This window comes from Astatotilapia calliptera, chromosome 14, assembly GCF_900246225.1.
Source record: "Astatotilapia calliptera chromosome 14, fAstCal1.2, whole genome shotgun sequence".
Lineage (NCBI taxonomy): Eukaryota > Metazoa > Chordata > Actinopteri > Cichliformes > Cichlidae > Astatotilapia > Astatotilapia calliptera.
In genome coordinates this window covers 8,374,542-8,394,968 of record NC_039315.1, presented here as the reverse complement: position 1 = coordinate 8,394,968, position 20,427 = coordinate 8,374,542, and the positions used below count along the sequence as shown (strand labels likewise).

Here is a 20,427-nt window from a genome sequence, read left to right as displayed (position 1 = left end):
GAGCACAGTTCTGCGAGCGTATCATGCCAGTCTTTCCAGTCAGAGCACTCTGACGTCACGCCATTAATCCCTTTCACCATACCACCCAAGCCTCGGGGAGACCACATCAAATCCTGAACTCACTCTCCCTGAGAAGAAGAGTTTGTACCCCTGGGATTTCTTTAATGAGGCTTACAGTAGAACACACCAGCGCACCAGTAATGAACTTCACAGAAAGGAAAAGCACTTAGAGATGCCATTAAAGGAGAGGTCATATCAAAACTGGAGTTGTTTGCCGATTAGGAAAGCTGATTAAAGCTCCCCCAGCCCACAACCCAACACAAAGTCACATTTACTTGACATCAGAACAATGTTTGAGAAGCTGCTGTGTCAGATACAAGTTTTAATACAGTTCTTCTTTTGTTCTGGGCCTCCATTGTTTTCCATTAACTTTCGCATGGAATCAGAATAATTGAGCAGACTTTTGAAACTTGCTTGGGTTTTCATTCATGAATACAGTCTGGGTGAATTTTTATGTAATAACAGTGCAAACTAGTTAAATCAACCGGTGATACGAGGTTACACAACTCAAGGAAGCTGATTTTCATTCCATGCATAGATGAATGGGAAACAAAGACTGCATAGAACAACCAGAAAAATCTATTCAAATACTTGGAACTGTATAGTATGAAACTGTAAAGTGTCAGCACAAATTTAAACAATGTAGATTTATGGTTAAAGAGTAAAACAGTTCGATATGAGCCTGCAAAATGCAAAGACCTGTGACTGAGATGTTTACTCACTTCAAGGCAAAGACTGAACCACTTCACTGTTGTTTATAATAAATCAGCAAAGTTTTTTAGAAAGTGGGAATTTCAACAAAGGACTTGTGCAGGAGCTGCTCTTAAAGACGAGAGAAGGCTCTCAAGAGAATAACAAATGACTTAACTGGCTAAAACGGTTTACAAAGGCCTAGAAGTGTCAACACGAACTCCACAGACAGTGCCACAGCTAGACAAAATATCCACCGACACAGTATTTGAAAGTATTTTTCTTTATGTACTCCAGTGATAATACTCCAAAAGGAGATCATTCTTCACGTGTCCTCAGGCAAAATCCAAGCCACACCATACAGACACTGAAAAACTGTGACTGAGAATATGAGAAGACAGAAACAGGATGCTGTAGAATATGTGAAATAAATATATATGTTTAATTGTTTTTTTTAAGCTTCTTATTGTACACTGCAAGAAAAAAATCCTAATATGAAAGTATTTTACTGTGTATTTTACAGTTTTGTTCTGTTCTTCTAGAATATCATGAAATTTACATAAATAGACTGTGATTTCACATTTCAAATGTAAATTAACATAAAATCACTGTAATGTAATAAAACATAATTTTCTTGTTTTTTAAATGTATTTGTCTGCACATATGCATATTTAGATTGTTAAAATACATTCACAAATGTATCATGATTTCACAAATATTTGTCCGTTATTTGAAAGATTGAACTGCTAAATTCAAATGTAATGCTATGGAAAAATATATAAAATGATTCTTATAAACTTTTTTTTACATCAAATGATAATTATTATTATTTCTATTTAGGGCGATCGTGGCTCAGGAGTTGGCAGTTCGCCTTGTAATCAGAAGATTGCCGGTTCGAGCCCCGGCTCGGACTCTCTCGGTCGTTATGTCCTTGGTCAAGACACTTAACCTACTGGTGATGACCAGAGGGGTCGATGGTGCAATATGGCAGCCTTGCCTCTGTCAGTCTGTCCCAGGGCATGCAAGCCAATATTATTTAAACTAACTGTATATTTCTGTACATTTAAGTATTATTATTCATTTTGCCACATTCATTGACCTTGTTTATAGGTAATTTCATTGTTTAATCAGATTAAAATGTTCCTAATTTAATGTTTAAAAGCACTTGGAAAAGGCAAAATCCCATGTAAAATTAGGGCAACAAACTGTATTGTCATTACTGAAAATAACCGTATTTTTATGAGAAAGTGATTTTCTGATATTTTCTGGTATTATTTTGGCGCCCCAGCTGCTGGAATATTACTGTTTTTTTAAGATGTTTTTTCTAACAGTGTATTTGTTTGTGTGCGTGTGTGTGAATGTTAAAATGCCAAATAAAACAAATATATGTAGATTTTCTAAACCAACCTTGCTGAGCTTTACATTATTTTATTTAAGAGGTTTTCAGTTTTTAATGTTCTCCTTTTATCATTTCTTTACTTTTGATGTTCTTGTGAAAGCACCTCAACATAAGTTACAGAGAACTCTATATAGCTGTCTTCACTCTATAATGGCGCCAAAGTGTATGTTAGGATCATCACTTTTTGTTTTTGAATACGCTTCCATCATTAAGGATTTGTCCTGTCGTATAATAACATTAACAAGCCAATAAAGAATTAGGTCAACTGAGTTTCACATCCCGCTGGCCCTTCTGTATAGTTCTTCTGTGATTTAGGCATTTTGTGCAGTACATCCAAGCCAAATATAATTTGAGCCTGTGTGCTTTGGCTTCATCCTGACACACCTTTTTTAATCTGGGAACCTAGCAGCTAGTTGCGACTTAGCCTCTGCAGGCAAATTCTCTCTCATTTTTTTCTTTTTTTTAGGATCTTCTTACACTTCTTATTATGTCATTGAGTCACTTCTAACAAATGCAGATAAACTAAAAAGAGCAAATAATAATCTAAATTATCAACATGATAATCTTCTCCCTTACCTAAAGATTTTGTTCATGCTTTTGCAGATGCATTTTGTCAGAATGTGAAAAGAACACACTGGCACTTGTTTTTTCCTGCCTATCACAAAGTCTCAGGATCTTTGCAAACACATCTGAGATATTAATTGGGTGCTTCACCCAGTAGAATAAAATGCTAATGAATTTCTCTGTCAAGCAGAGTCCTCGAACACCAGATTTCTATTTAGACAAATAGGATAAAGTTGTCATTAGTCAGTGAGACGCACGTATGCATCCATGTCTTGAATTCAAATAACAAGGCAAGAACAAGCTTTTAAAATATTTTCCCAAAATAGAGACCTGAAACAAATACATCCTGTTTGCTCAGACAGACGCCCATCATTCCAATGAAACACTCTCCCTCCTTCAGTGTTTACACTGTTGTCCTCAGTGCCCATGAAGGCTTTGTCCCATCTGAGATAAGAGATTTGTGACTGCTTCATCACAGTTCTAAACAGTGCGAGATAATGGCTGAATATTACCAACAGACTTTCCGCTTGTGGCAGCAAGGAGGTTGTAGATGTGGGATGAACCTGTTTCTGGAGGGAAGTGTTTTTTAGGCTGATAGAAGAAGAAAAAAGAAGGACAAATTGAATCTAATCGCACTGGCACTTCATTGAGTTCCCCCTTGTTATCAGAATGCAGGAGCGCCGGGAGGGAGACAGTAAAGGAAAGTCCCTGTCGTGAGACAAAAAACAGGGACAAAGTCGTCTGAGCAGAAATGAGGTTTGGAAGAGTGGGGGCCCTGTGAACTCTTCCCCATGTGTGTCCTTCATGACAGATGCAGAGGCCCAACCACTGACAACATGTGAGGATGGGGAGGATGGGGAGGTTGTGGAGGGCGAAACATGTTGAATAAACACATTCAGTCCCGTGCTACCCCCATGATTTCCCCTCCAAATGAAAACCTCAGTTGATATACAATATAGATTCATCTGATAGCTCAGTTTATACTATGTGTTTATACATCAGGATAAATGTACCTTCTCTAGCCAAGGGATCGTGATGTTCTCTATCTCCAAACAAACATCCTTAGACTCTGCTACATGTTCCCCAGACCTCTAGGATATGTTGATAATGTTGTGAGATAGCTGAGACAGTGAGACAGCCCAAAGAGAAACAGTGATGAACTCTGGAAAAAAAAAGGACAGCTTAACTCTAAACAGAGGCCACTACCTTAAAAAAAAAAATGTTTTCACAAGCTGCAGAGTAGCTGAGCTTTCAAGGTTTCATGAGTTCACCTCTCCACAAATAATTTCGGGACTGTCCTCGCACGTAAATACTCCACTGCAGTTACAGCGGAAAAACAGGAACTTTGGGATGATGATTTGCCCATGAAATCGATGGGGTTTCTTGTTTACGCTACTCTCCACCCACTCTTGTTTCCCAATATTGCCATGGTAACAAACCACCACTTGAGCTTCATATACACTTTTGCACGCACACTGCATGAGGTAAATCTGCACTTTTTCCCTCTCAGCGTCTGCTTTCTTTCTCACTCTTTGCTCCTTCCGAGTTTCCCATTTGTTTCATTTTCCCCAGTTAGTTCTATTTTTCGCTCAGTTTTTTTTATGCAGCATTAAAAAGCCCAAACTTTATACATAATTAATAGCCACAGATCATTAAATATATTTCAAAAAAGAAAGCCTAAATGGGCAGCTTGAGATTTCATTATTAAAATATTATATTATTTTAAAGCTTGAAATCATGTATAGTTAACAATTTTAAAGTCATTTGACTAAAAAGAACATATATATATATATAAATATATATATATATATATATATATATATATATATATATATATATATATATATATATATATATATATATATATATATATATATATACATATATATATATATATATATAATTTTGTCTCTGGTATGTCTCCTTCAAAGCTACTTTTTGTAGCCTGTGTCAGAATTTGGCCCAGTCCCACAGCAGAAGTGGTGCCCTTCCCCCAAGCATTTTAGGAAAAACATTCACCATAGTTCTCTGTATGTGTGTCAGTGTGATGAATAAAGAACGGAAGCGGGGCAGAGGGTGACTTCACACTTAAACAGCCTGTTTACAAGTCATTTACAGAACGGCAGGAGGGGGGAGAGTCTCAAAGGAGTTTTCCCCCAAAAATTGAAAAAGCCGCCTTTTAGAAATACACAATCAGGAAAAAAACAACACAGCAAAAAGCTTTATCTGCAAATCTAGTAATGGTGAAACGTGAAAAGACTACAGAAAAACAGAGAAAAATAAGCAGAAAAGCTGAACTGGTTACACTATTGGAAAATTTAGCAAAGGTGGAACAATGAAAGCTTTCCTGTACACGAGCAGATTTCCATGCAGTTCTTTTTATATTGCAGGAGACAATCTTTGAAAGATGACTCCATGGTAATAAGAATGAAAACTGCAAAGAAACCACTAAGCTTATTACATTGTAGAATTAGTATGCTCGAGGTAAAAAAGCAAAAGGGAAGCCCATAAATAAAAAATGGAGCAGTAGCAGTGACGACGGGAATGGTGACAGGGGAAGAGCACTGACTGAAGCTGGCTAAGATTTAAAGGCAGAAAGGATGCCTGATTATTTTCTCTTTTTCCCATGCACAGTCATGAATACACTCAGTACATAATTGCTCACAAAAATGTCTCTGCCAAAGCATTATGACAGTGCATTAAATGTCTGCATCTCAGCCTCAAACGCTTAAATCACACATAGTAGCATAAATGAAATGACGGCAGCTTGCACATGGGTTCAGTTACAATGTTTAAACTCAGTCTTCCTGTAATATTTTAACTTCTCTCAGGCAAACTGATGAAGGACATTTCCAATACAGTACCCTGAACTTCTGTGAGCATTACAGTATCCTCACACTTGTTTGCACTCTCATTATGTATGCATCAAGTACATTAACCAAGAGTTTTTACATTACAGCAAAACACAGGAGCATTGCTGCATGAGGGTACTCCATATGCTTCTGTGCAATAAGTAAGGAATCCTATATCGTCACAGGCTTATCAAACATTCTGTTTACTTCGGAGACCACAAATCTATCTGGATACACCCCAGGAGACTTTTGAGTTGTCATCTTTAAATATCACTCAGCTGCTTCCCCCAGGTTGAAAACAGTATTTATTTTTAATCAAAGCCTTTGTTATAACAGTAATGATGAAACTGCATGTGTCCTGCATTCTGAGTGTTGGCTGATCTGTCAAGAGAATCGGATGATCACAACTTTAGCGCTGCAGGGTAGTAACTGAAAGTGTGACAGCTGTGTTCCTGATGAACTGAGAAAATGTCAGCAAAAATGTGACTCGAGCAATTCACTCCTCCTTCCTCAATTAACTAAACACCCGCGAGCAATGACCAGCAGGAGAATGTTTTGGTTGTACTGGAAAACGATTAATGGGACATATGAAGAAATAAACTACCCAGTCCAGAGCAGATCTTTAGATGAATAGTGTTATCCCAGCATGGCATGACTTCACATACAAATGGCAAATTGCTACATTAATCACGATATCCGCTGTCTGGGCTAATCAGGGCCTGTAAGCAATAAGTTGTTGATGGTAAAAATTGGCAGCAGGTGATACTGTAGTTCACTCCGGGCATCAAACCAAAGATCTGCACCGGTTTGCAAACCAAGATCGTTCACATCTGCACACCCCAGAGTCCTTTTCAGTGAGATTGCATGCAAGTATCACTGCCTGCCACATGAAAGTGAGGATGTACTCTAGCCACTCTACAACCATCACGTAAAAAGGTGTTTTGTTCTTATCACAGTTGCGCTAGGGGATTTGACAAAGGAGCAACAAATGCTTAGAGATGTTACAGAAAACTGTGGGCTCATGAAAGAAATGTCAGAGTGAGATTAGAGGTTTTTGTTGCAACTAAAATCTGATGAAGCGTATCGTGTATGATTTCCATCGATCTTCTATAAAGACATCGCCAGGTTTGACTGGACGCAGCTTCTTAAACCAGATGTCTGGATGCCTTCAGCCTTGGCAGTGATGCATTGACTTGCTGAAATTATCAACAAATTGTTTCTCCATTATGCTGGCCATTCCACCATCTGCATTTATTTCACTCCCGAGCTGACTTCTCAGACGCAGCGAGGCTGCAGACAATACACACTTTTTCTGGGTACTTAACCATGGAGTATTTTTTTAGGACATCCTCTGTGGGTGATCAGCTTTTCCAGCAAGGCTGAAAGACTGACTCTGTATAGTGTGCTTAAGCCATTCTCATTTAAACACAAAAACGTAAGGTACTTTTCACTTCAGATTCCACAGTGCTGAAACTCAGCATGGTTTTTGCCCCAGTTGGATCTGACTGGCTGCATGTCCAGCATTCAGCCAGCACTGGAAGAGAAGGGTGGTGTTCAGTGTTGATGTGCATTGTTCTAGTTTCACCATGGATTGCCAAATTCATATCAGCTCCATCAGTTTCTTTCGCCCACGTCGATGTTTTGGATCCCATAAGATTCATTTGTGATGCAGCCTGGGAGGAACCCAGACCACTGATTAGAGAATTTCTTCCACTGTCGAACCTTGTCTACACCGATACATGCACATAGACACACACACACCCCTTTCCTGGCTTTTTGTTCGTCTGCTATGATACCACATCACACATCTTGAATCCTGCAACCAGCTCTGCCTAATTACAGCAGACGGTCCCACTGCTCCCTTTGCTCCATGCAGGCTCCCCGCAGCACCAGGCTATACACAACAATCAAAACAAAGATCTGGCCTTTCAACACAGCAGCTAAAAGAAGCAGCACCCAACTCACAACATAAATTCTGCAGCACCAGAATCAAATTAGCCTTCCTAAGGAGGTACGCAACCCCGCGGTAATTAGCTCCCCCGCTAAATCTTTAAATCACCTAGTACTCAGGAAATCTATGTTAGGCTCAGCAGTTGTCTCATTACAACTAATCTACAGGGTGGACGCATTTCCATACAATAAAAATGGCACAACAGATGTCCTCCCTTACAACACAAGTGGCATTTCTGATAGATGTGGTCAAAGCATCAAGATATGCAAACAGCACTGTGAGGTTGGACCACCATGCAGCATCAGTACACACAGATTGGGAGTCTGGTTTTAGCAGGCCAGGGTGCCTTTCTGTCTGAAGCCAAGACAGACAATGTGGGTAAACCACAATGTAAAAGTGGAGCGTCTCTCCACACAAACCTCCTTTTCCGTGTGGTTTGTCATTCTCTTTCTCTTGCTCTGTCTTACAAGGCTTAAAAACAACAACAGCTCAGTGGAACTGGGCTGAGTACAAGAAATAACAAATTCTTTGATCCTGAAAAGTTTTCTGTTTCTGCTCTACTCATCTATTATTACTGGGTATTGTATGAATATGTAAGATGTCTAGTGATATTATTAACAATATATTACTTTGACAATGAGATAAAATTACAAGCATTTAAAGTAAAAAATTATTTCTTAGCTGGCAAAAGTAAAATAAACTGTGCAAAATGTCACATTTCAGGTAGAAATCACTATGTATTCAGTCAGTTTTCATAATGTCCTGAATGATCATTATCTGAAAAACATTCTGTTTTTACAGTGCTAACAGTGTCAACACAGGTTCCACAAAGATTACCTATTTTTTGCCACCTGAATTTCCTGAAACACTATCCAACATCCACTATTTCTCACTTGGGCAACTTACGTATTGCCTAATCTCTGTGTTCATACATTTTTCTAGCCCCAATCAGACACGGTTGTAAAGCAAACTGATCGGACTAAGAGCAGGCACTGAATGCGCCACTCCTTCCATGACTTTTTGGGCTCAGTAACATTCTTCTCAATCGTTATTTCAACTGGCAGTCAGTGCAGCAGAAAGGCTGGAGCAAAAAGGGGGCTGAGGTTGCTGGCAGACAAAAGCGATGCATTCTTTGTAACAGTTAACTTCTGGATTTAGAGACATTGCTCAGCGGTTAAGATATTTTAGGGCTGTGTATATATAGTATATGCATGCATGTCGTGAATGAAAAATTCAACATGTTGGCAGCTGCTTTCTTTCATTACAACACATGACCCTCATCATCCTGCCAAAATTGATTTGTGGCTGTTTGTATAGAATGTAGTCTTCTGATTACTGATTTTTGTTACCTGGCAAACTGTCACTCAGTGTCTACTTTCCGGTCTGGTGGCTTTTGATGGACAGCAGGGGACTGGATGGATGATTTAGCACAGATTTGCTTTGGAACAGTGTGAATATCGCAAGCAGATGATGCTTCCTGATGCCCAGCTTGTTTAGCGATGCCAACTGCCTTGCACATGTGCAGGGGGACCACGGACTGTGAGAACAGAAGGCCTGGCAGCCGTTAGCACAGTCAGCCTCGAGGTCTACCCCCCTTCCCACTCATTCGTCTCAAAAGAGACGAATGGCAAAGTGAATAATCGTCTCTATTTACAAAGGTTAAACAAAAGTCTTCCTCTTGTGCCTGAATACAACACTGTAACAACGTGGCCATGTAGACACCCTTAAAGGCCACACACCTGCAGTCTGACTTCACTCTGTTGATAATTTCCAACCATTCTTTCTTGAACGATCCAACCAGATAAGCCTGGGTCTGCTCAGACTGAGACCTACGAAGCTGCCTGTTTGTGTCACTCCAGGGGTGCTCAAGCATCCCCAGGCAAGCAGATGTGCTGCTCTCACCTGCTCTGATCCACATGTCACCACTCCACAGGGAAACAAGGGGAAGGGAAGAGGTGTAATTGGATCACAAAGAGGACACATAAGTGTGGGAAAGGGAGAAAGGAAGAGATAAGAAGTCTGATCATGGCAGAAAGAACAAGGACAGAGACAAACACAGAGACTCAGACAGGAAGAGTGATATCCCACTCCTCAGAGTCAGAGGATAGATGTTAGAAAAGGGATCAACAGCTGAATCCAGCTGCTGAGAATGAGCTTTGTTACAGCTGCCAGAGGCCGAGTGTCCCTCTGGAGACTCTCGGCTGTTTTCTTTGCGTCTCTCGCGCTCTCTACTTTCACTGTGCTCACACAGTCTTTCACAGAAACTTGGAAGCAGTGCTGAGAGGTCTGTCTCACCTGCAGCAGACAGTCTGGGTGACAGACTGTACTAATGAAATTTTGTGTCCCACAAGGGGGATATATAAGCCCATCTTCCTTCCTTGCCAGATGCGGGCAGGAAACCCCTCCAGTGAACTTTCATACCTCACAACTTCTGCTTTACAGCCAGCACTCCATGTGGTTGCATCACAGCACTGAGGTCTTGTAAACATTGCATACACTTACCACTCAGCACTCACATAATGGACAGCAACCAGCAACAAATTTGGACTGTGTTTTGCAAAATATCACTGGCTGCTGCCCGTTTGTTTGGACATTAGACATTTGGGAAACCATGATATATTATGATGGGCATATTTTCCTGCATTTACAATGAAAATTTCTCCTAATAATTATTAATAGTTATGAATAAATAATAAATTAAATCTTTGCAGCTCTACAGTATAGTTAAATGCAGTAGTTGCACTTTAATCCTTAAATGCAGGGTTCCTTTCATGTTGTTTCACAGTTCGACATGCGCACACCCACAGCTTTGGTTTTACACTAATGAACAGTATTTCCTCCCAGCTTCTGTATTCAACCATATAACATTAAATTTTCACCACAACCTTCTCCTCTTCCTGTGCTGTTGGACAGAAAGAGGCGGCAGATTTGATGATGGACGGCTAAGCACAATAAAATGCGTTCAGCTGTCTCGAGCAGAGCAACTTTGACCTGAACACCCACACTCTATCCAGATGTACATCAGTGTTTATGTTCGCTTCATTGCCCCTGCTAGGCCCAGGAGTAAGTGTTCGAGGAAGTATTACATTCACGAACACATTAAGTAGCACATCCAGTTTCCTGCAATTTTACCATTCCCTGAAAATACTGTTATACCACAGAGCCACAATGAAGCTCGGTAGTTAGCAGGAGGAAAAAGAAACAGAAAAGGGAGACCAAAAACAGAGTCAGCTTGCCTCAAGCTAAACCAGTCTCAGAGGAAGAAAAAGCCAGGCTGGTATTAAAACAGACAAGTGAGTATTTCGCTTGACAAAAACCATCTCCAGGAAAATGTCTGGTGAAAACTGATTACATGGTTTGTATACCAAAATATCCATATGAAACTGGCAGTTCCCCTCATTTTCATAGTTTACCTCACTTATTTTCAAAATGCTGCAGTGTCATTTGAATGTTTTTGGAAGAGCTTTAGTTGACAAGGTAGTTGTTATGAAAAATGTGTGATTGAGCAGGTGTAACGTTCAGTCACCAAATCATTACATTTTGCATTTTCGTTTTGTAAAGTTCAGTTTGGGTGAAATTCAAAATGAGCCATTTTTATGTTTTGAATTTTTATGGGCTGAAAATGTGGTCGCCGTTCAGCGGTAGCTGCTGAAACAGTGAGAGGAGAAACTTTTTATGGAGAAGGAGAGAGCTGCAATTTCAAAATACGAAATACTGAGGTTCACGTGCCACTTGCATTAGCCAACTTCATAGATTTACTGTCAGATATTAAATTTTCATTCAGTTTTTAATATGAAGTCAAAAGTATGCTATACTGAAAAGACTATAAAAAGCAAGGTCTAATTCATCAATGTAGGCGTTCCAGGGAGGAACCTAAACCAAAAGCACCATCCACAGTTTATCACTGAATACCTGAGTCTTCACTACACAACAAAGCACTTATTTAACAGCTAATAAAGAGCTGAGGACACCGGATTTGTATCACTGTTATTAGAACCTGCTTAGTCATTAGAAGGTAGGTGGTCATTGTAGTAGAAAGAAAACTACGGAAACTGTGAGTGTGAAAAAAACACTAGAAAGAAGCTCAATCATTCATACGTTTTCTCGAGGGGAATTATGGGTATTTTTCCCTCACAGAGTGGTTTCTTTTATGCTGCCAGGAATGGAGTACTGATTCATAGTGCCACTTCACTGAGGTACCCCTTTCAACTAGGTTTTCTTTAAAGCATTCAATGTGAAATAATAGATATGTTTGAATGCTGCTTTATGTGGTATCTAAACTTAAAAAAAAGGCTCATAGTAGGTCTGCCCACGAGAAATCATAGGCAAAGAATAATACTCATAGATTAATGTTTTTTGAAGGAAAGAGATTTTCAGAAACGGAAGCAAATTAGGCACCAAAACAGCAGATAAATGCAAAAGTTTGAATACAGCTTCAAGAAAGTCTCACAGAAAGCAGTCTTCGTCTCATGTTGCTAAGGGGTTTGCAGCAATAAAAGCGGTCCATTCAGTCATGAACGTGGGGGAGGTGGCTTTAAAAATTAGTTCTGGCCTATCTTCACACCTAGGTAATGAGAAATGAAGTGAGATCAGATAAGAATTTAGCGTCTGCCGGACAAGCAGACAGACAAGGAAGCCCCCCTGCTTATGTCACCTCCGCTACTCATGCAAGCGCTTGTCAGGGTTCATTTCCCCCTCAGCTGCTCGGAGACCCCCTCTCGCCTTTCTGCTGGAGCCAGAACAACCCGAAAACAGACAGAGGGGCAATTCTTAGCAGAGACCCTCCAAATGAGCCAAGAGCCGCAATGATATGAGGCGTAAATTATTCCCCAGTGCAGGATTGTGACACAATCAACTGAAAACTTTCATTACTTATTACATATGTAAAAGCCAAGACAACCATGTGCCTCATTATGTTTAACAACGACTTATATTACTTATATTATATTCTTCTTCCTCAATCAAAAGCCTCTGATTAACAGATGTGATAAAATGACGCAGAAGTAATAACTTCTTTCGTCTTATTACTTTCTTATTATTCAACAAGGTCTTCACACATTTGCATTAAAAAAATACATTTGTACAATGAAATGTAACAGTTCCTCTTGAGTGAATGCATGCTTGCAATCTGGAACGGAGATATAATATGAGGCAAGAGAGCATAATTTATAAAATGAAGTGTGGACTGTAGAAAGTTGCATTGGTATTGTGGTTCCGGATATGGATTCGGATATGTGTTGTAGAGTTATATTGAACCTCGACACCATCCAGAAAACTTGTAAATTGGACACAGTTGGAAAACTAATAAAGGAGAATGGAATTAGTAACGCCTCATGAAACATATTCCATAATGCAGCTCATAGTTTTCAAGTGCTGTTTTTCATGTCGAATTTGATTTCCCCTCTCCAGGGTGACCTATTTTCTTTGCAGCAGATCTCATATATTGAATTACAAGAGTGATGCCTGTTAATAGGATTAAGCCCTTATTTTTTATTTATCCCCCCCCCCCCACACACACACACACATCTAATTATAAAGTCATCTGTAAAAGCATCTGATGTATAGTGAAAGTGATAAAAAATAATCGCGCCACATGAGAATAGCCCTGAAACACCCACAGATGGGAAGAGGAGAGCGAAAAGGTAACGTGATAATCATAATGTCCATACTATAGGTTTTTTTTGGGGGGTGGCTTTGTCTGTGAAAGATGGGTACACTGAGAATTTTATCTACAAAGAGAAAAGGCAGTCATCAGATGTCTTGCTGAGATGTTTGGATGTAGAACTGGCACCCTAAGTAAGAGCAGTCTGTTCTCACATGGGCCGCCAAACACACGTCTGCAACAACCAGTGAAGCCCAAGAGAGGCCAGAGAGCAGAGGCTTTGAAGAACTACTTCATACTTGGACTCAGTAGGACCCACAGATCAAGCATGTCATACTCTTAGGAACTGTCTGAGGGCAGGTAGTAAGCAGCCAATGGAGAGTAAAGACAGAACTCTGAAAATCGCTGGTTCGAAAGAAAACATGAAATCGTTTTTTCCTTAAACTTTTTTAATCAAACATGAACTCCAGCTCACACTGGAAACAGTGATCTTAGAGTTTCACAGTCCAAAACATACATTTTTTAATTACTCTTTGGTCGACTTTCCAATTTTCAAAATCAATTTCAGAACATTCCCCTTTCTCATTACACTTGCGGTCTTTTTGATTTATAAACTACCCACAAAAAGTCCTTGTAGTGCCTTAACTACATTTAAGTGCCACAGTATGACATTGTGTCTCCTTTCACCCCTCCCTCATCCACAGCAAAATCCTGGGCCAAGATCTCATCTGCTAGGCCGTCCATCTGGGCTGCACTCTATTTCCAACTCCTTGATCCATGCAGTACTGCTGTACACACTTGCAAAACAGAATCTCTATCCTCGTAAAAAGAAACTCCAGCTTGCTGATGTGAGAAATGGCTTGAATGACACCTGATATGCCTCATTTTCTCTTTGTAATTGCAGTCTTTTTATTAATAAATGACTAGTGGAAATTATTTTTTACCAGAAAAAAGCACTGCATTTACATGGGGTGATCTAATTTGTCTGAACTTTAATTCATCTTGTCGCTTATGGCCATTTTTTTCTCACGCTCAACAACCCTAATTAAGGTGCCTTTTGAGACTGAAGTGACATCTATTTCTTTGGATAAAGCCCTGAATTTGTCTCTGTCTGTGAATATGTGAAAAACTCCTTTGTGCCTCGGCTGACGGAGGACTTTGCACTGCCTCTGTTACCCTGGAAACCTTTTGAGAGGTGAAGGAGAGGACAGCCAAGGAGCAGATCATGTTGGCCTAAATTTGCAGGTAAATCCTCACTAAGGCTGTCCAATTTAAACAGCTTTAGCATTAAATAATAACCCTCGATGAGGAAAAAAGGAGTTACTCTGACAAACTTCTATTTTATTTATCTAATAACTTTCCATTTGTCGTTCTCCACAGTTGCACCAAAGTCCAATGCAGACCCTTACATAAGCAAAGTGTTAAAGCGTGGGAGTGTTGATCAAATCAATCAATTCATAACCTTTTACTGAATTAAAACATTAAAAAATCCTACCTCGAGAATGCAGGTCCCCGGTGCTGTGTTCTCCTCGACAGACACATTGTAGAAGTTTCTCTCAAAAACAGGCTCGTTGTCATTTATATCCTGAAGAAAGATGTTTACAACTGCAGTGGATGAAAGAGATGGCTTTCCTCCATCAGTGGCCACCACAGTTATACTGGGACTAGGGTTCTTTTCATAATCCAGCTGGGAGAGAGTGGTAATAATGCCAGTAATGGAGTCTATACTGAACCAGCTGTAATAAGCACTTCCATCTTGTAGGATGCTGTAGCTTATGTCCCCATTTGGCCCCTGGTCTTTATCTCTAGCTGTTACCTGTAACACAAAGCTACCTGGAAACACCACTTCAGGAATGACCTGCCTGTACACTGGTTGGTCAAAGAGAGGAGGATTGTCATTGATGTCAATCACTTGGATAGTGAAGGAGGATTCAGCCCTGAGCGGAGGCATGCCGGAATCTGTCGCCATCACCCTCAGCTCATAGGTGTCTCTTTCCTCGCGGTCCAGAATCTGATCCACACAAATCAAATAGATTATGCTATCCTTAGTGGTCAGGGCAAACTTTCCATCACCTCCCTCTAGTGACACATTGACATTAGCATACTCTCCGTAGTCTGGGTCAGTGACTGAGATGCGGGCTACGTACTGGCCTGGCTGTGCCCCTTCTGAGATTCTGGGAGATCCGTCCTCACTGAGAAAGATGATGGTCATTGTAGGCTGGTTGTCATTGTAGTCTCTGACATGAATGGTGACAAAGGCATTGGTCACTTCTGGGTGAGTTGCGTTGTCTTGCGCCTGGACCACCAGCTCGTGGACCCTCCTCATCTCGAAGTCCAGTGGTTTGTTGAGGGTGATGATGCCAGTGCGAGAATCTATGACAAAGTAGCAATCTGGGTCGCTTTGTCTCCTGTTAATTTCATATAGCACCATCCCATTATCGCCCTCATCAACATCTGTGGCAAACACCTGCAGGATGTTACTTCCTGGTTGAAGGTTTTCAGATATTATAGCATGGTAGCGGCTCTGGTTAAAAACAGGAGCGTTGTCATTAATATCTTGCACAGTAATATCTAACGTCATCTGATCAGTTCTTTTGGGGGACCCGCCATCAAAAGCCTCCAAAGATAAAGTATAGGTGGATCTTTTCTCTCTGTCTAGAATGGTATTGACCACCAAATCCAGATAGAGAACTTCATTGCTTCCTCTCCTGGTTTCCAAGGTGAACGCCTGGCCAACATTTCCATCCTTGATAAGGTAACCCTGTGTCGTAAGCTGCCCTTTATCACTATCAACAGCTGGCTCGAGAGGAAACCTAGTGCCGATAGCTGTCTGTTCAGGAATTTTAAAAGTGGCTTGCTTTCTGGGGAACTTTGGAGCGTGGTCATTTATATCATTCACCTTGATGGTCACCTCTACTGTCACACCTGTCATGGTGACTGCAATGAAGTTGTACCTATCCCTTAATTCTCTATCCAGAACTTTGGCAGTTTTAATAATGCCTGTGCTTTCATCTATATCCAAATCACTCCCTACTCCTGTGCCCTCATGGTCTGAAATGAAGTACAAGGATGCTGTTACGCCAGGGGGGAGTCCTGCACTGATGTCACCTACAATTGTACCTGCTGGTTGCTCCTCATCTAGCTGTAGCTCAAGGGTTCCCAAGACCACAGGTGAGTGGACTGCTATAAGCTCCAAGACCACATATACCATTAGCACTATCCTTTGGCTCCACCAACCCTCACGATGCAAAGAATCCATTACAGACTTCCCAAAACCCTTGGCAGCAGTCTTCATTTTGGCCCCTTCGTTTTAAACCTAGAGACACACAGAGAGGAAAGGCTGAGCAATATCAAAATATTATTAAAAAAAAGTCAGAACAGCAGAAACTAAGTAAAGGTGTAATATTTTTATAGTAAGGTAGTTTAAGACACCTAGGTAGCCTACATGCCTTAAACACTTTCCCATATGTTTTATTGACTTTGCTCCTACCCACACTATATACAACTGGCCAAGCACATAACATTTTCCTTCACTTCTTTTTCACCTAATAAGTCGACACCTTGTTTCTCCCATATACCAGAGAGCCCCCCTTTGCTAAAGAAACATCAAAGCCACAGGCCACAGCATACCACTTCAGACAGGGAGTCTTTAGCTGTTGCTCTGCAGCTTTAATTAAAAGGGTGCGAGAATCAGTTTGGCCAGGCTACCCCGTGTGTTTGCCATAGCTGTTCGCCTTTGTATAAGTCTGGGAGGTGAAGTCCTGGATTTAATATTTACCACCACATTTATCTTTCGTGGAATGAGGAATTTTAAAACAATCCCCCCCAAGAACCCTTTCAAATAACTCTCCTTAGGCAAACATATTGAGTTTATGAGAAGTAAGAGTGTGAGTGTTAAATCAAGGGGAAAAAATATTGAAACACTGATATTTAAAAGCAGCAAGGGTATTAGGATTTCTTGCATAAACAATAGGCACACTCTGGCAAAGGATCCACACCACTGCAGAGGAAATGTAATTGAGACTGAGAGACACTGTGGAGCAATGTGGAAATGTTTCAACAAGACTGTCACCATCTGCAGAATAATCCAAAACCACCAAGTGTCTGGCTCAAAGAAAATTATTGTGTCGTTTTCATTACATAAAAAGACAGGCTTCCAATTGTCTGTGGTTCTGTGTAATAGGTCTAATTCATAATGACTTTAACTTCCTGGTTAAGTACATTTTGCTTTAATTTAAAGAAAATATATACAGAAGTGCATCAATATTTGAATGGCTGGCTCTCTGTAAAAAGCTCTTTAAGGCTCCCCCCAGTGGATTAATTGATACCTGCAAGGAAACATTCAAAGACATCTGCGCATCTGTGTGTGAGCATGTGTCTGTGCGTGTGTGTGTGTGTGTGTGTGTGGACTAAATGCCTTCCTGAATGCTGTGTGGCGATCTCTCTTAGCCACAGTGGTAACAGTGTATTTGAGTGACAGAGCAGTACTGCAGAATTGAAGGGCTCCATGCAGTCTACCTCTTTCCCTTTTTCTGGCTCTGCAGCATTGTAATTGAGGTCTGCTGGAAGTTGGCCATGAGCACACAAGATTCCAGGGCTAATTTCAGTCTGCCGTGATTCAGAGCCCACAACACTGAAGATGCTAACTTTTAACGTCATAAATTGCTTTGAATTTAGTGTGAGTAGCGAGAAACCTTGTATCACATCTTGTTTTGAAATATGGCATGAGAATGTGTCCTGTTTGCATCTGCTGTGTTACCGGTCCAAGATGATTCAATGGTTTAGGCATAAAAAGGAATTCTGAGCCAATTTGCTCCATTAATCTCTAATTCTTATTGCTTTCACAGAGACCATAATAATTGCAAATGACAAAACCATAAAAGGCGAGCGCTACAAATTCACCATTACATAGTACAGTTTGGGTTGTTTTCTGAGTGCTGTTCTTGGCAAAAAACATAAGCACATCCATGACAGGCTGAAAATCTTGACAGCACTTGAACTTTAAAGCCTCAGTACTGATTTACTTTACTAAAACACTGGGGATGAACTTTTACAAAGCTCCCTCCAGTGCACAAAGGATAGCTTTTCAAGGCCAGACTCCCTGACCAAATACCACAACTGAAATAATGCAGTTTCTGGTTGAGCTACAGTGGAGGACCTCTGCAGAGCAGCGCAGCCTAATGGATATAACATACACACAGTTGGGTAAGCTAATTGAACAATACCAGGTAAAGCAGGGCACGTGGTTTCAAAAGATTCAGTGTGAGATTAAAGAGAAATCTATGCAGACTAAAGCTAAGATGTTAGCCTAATATATAACTGCTGTTGCCCACCCACGCAGGTATCACTGAGTTTCATACCTGTTCCTAAATTGCCAGTGAGAAGTCACATGTGTCAAGCTTTGGGAAAGAAAACTCTTCAAAGAGGCTGCTGATGGTTAAAAGCTGTTGCATTAAGTAAGCCAATCCGATTGTGGTTTGGATTCAAGCATTTTTCTTGCATAATTGTCTTAGAACGTGACTCTCTTCTTCTGGTAGTTAAATACTGTTAATGGCTTTTGCAAAGATGACGCAACCGCTGGTGGATTAATCCCATGTTCTCTGAACAAAGACACTAAAATGTTTACTTTGCACGAGCTTCACTATTTTTTTTTCTCTAAAACTGGCGTGTGTGTGTAATATATCACGCACACCTCAGTGTTAGCTGAAACTGTAGCATTGACCCAGTTTCTTTTGAATCCTTTAAACCAAGTCGAACGACCGAATCGGTGGTTCGTGGGATTTACATAGAGAATGAAAATCTCTGTTGGAATAAACTAGATATCATTGTGAACACTTTGGTAGCATGACTGAAATCTGCATCAAAATCCTTGGCAGCCTTGAATGCTGGGAACATCAGGGCAGCACTTTTTCCCCCTCCACTGTAGTCTAAATCGTGTTTGGCAAAATGTATTGGATATTAACGTCTAATAGCTGAAAATACTTGGGCTTATTTATATCTGGCTTTACAGTTTTGGGTGAAGTATGAGGTCTATTTGTCTTTCTCTGCTGCTATGAAGACAAGTAGGCCTTTGGTTTGGCAACTACTACAACAAACAGTATCTAAACAAACACTACTGCTGCCTCCCTCCATGAGCCATAACCAACATTACATAGAAGAATGCCAACACTCTCATGAAAATATAATTCTTAGCAATGCAAAGTAAAAGACACTTTTAAAAAAAGGAGAATTAAAACGGTGGATTTACCACAGATCATCCTGCCAAGTCATATCATTTCATCTGAGAATTTATACATATGTTTTGAATAGAGAATGCCTCTCAATTGCCACTAACTGAACAACTGTCAAACACTGGCCTCAAGCAAATGTCTTAATCACAGACAACATCGGAGATAGCTTCTTGTGAGTAAATGATGTGCTAACTGGAAATACATTATTGGTTAAAAATCGCCCTCCATCAAACAAAAGTTTAGCAAATTACCCCCAAAATAAAGCAGGCTTCTACTTCATTAACGCAACCAAAAAACCTATGTAACACTAACAAACCAAGAGGGACAGCTATAGTGACAGACTGCGTAAAATGAGCTTCTAATTCCAAGTCATGAGTCTAGTTACTCACAGAAAACGTCTGTGGTTTCAAGAACACGCCAGCCTGCTTGGGGCTCGATGGAGCCATAATGGAAACCACAGACAGAAATGCAGATTGACTGGACATGAGGATGGCAAGCTTAGCTCAAAGCAAACTACAATGCTCTGAATGTTTGCCAGACTAAGTGCCACATTTCTGTACCTTGCATTACTCTTTGATACTTCAGTCGTTGGGCATGTAGTCTTAAAAAGCCCTTGAAAAACCATGACAGGCCCTTCCTGACAATAACAAACATCACATTGGGAAAACCCACAAGCTACATTTTTTTCACTGTGAACCCTTCAGTTCAAGGTTCTGAGGGTCCATGACAAAAGGGATCATCTCTTTCCCACAACAAGAGCAGCATGGGTTGGTTCAGCTGTTTGTGTAAGATATTCAGGATAAAAAACACACACACCTAATATCTTTGAAGATGACACTGCCTGACATTGCACTGGCAGTGCTAGTGATTGCATCATTAAAAACAGATGTGTATCGTGTTACAGTAGCAAGGGTGCAAGGAGCAGCAACAGTACTACAAACTAAGGTAAAAGTTTTCCTGACTCACATTTTCTGATTATAAAAAGGGCAGGTCTCATTGGGAGTTTTTAAATCTGCGGGTGTCCAGATTGACATTCTTGCTTTCGCATTGATGCAACTTTTTTTTTTAAATGACAGGGA

At 40.4% G+C, this 20,427-nt stretch overlaps 1 protein-coding gene across 1 annotated transcript in view; it reads right to left on the bottom strand.

Annotated features, from left to right (window-relative positions):
- LOC113035764 (protocadherin-16-like) overlaps positions 1 to 20,427 on the bottom strand; it is an 81,407-nt gene that overhangs the window by 59,168 nt on the left and 1,812 nt on the right. Inside the window, exon 2 of the mRNA XM_026191454.1 lies at positions 14,614 to 16,434. Coding sequence (XP_026047239.1) covers positions 14,614 to 16,413 — 1,800 coding nt within the window. The 5' untranslated portion in view covers positions 16,414 to 16,434. The remainder of the gene's footprint in view (positions 1 to 14,613; positions 16,435 to 20,427) is intronic.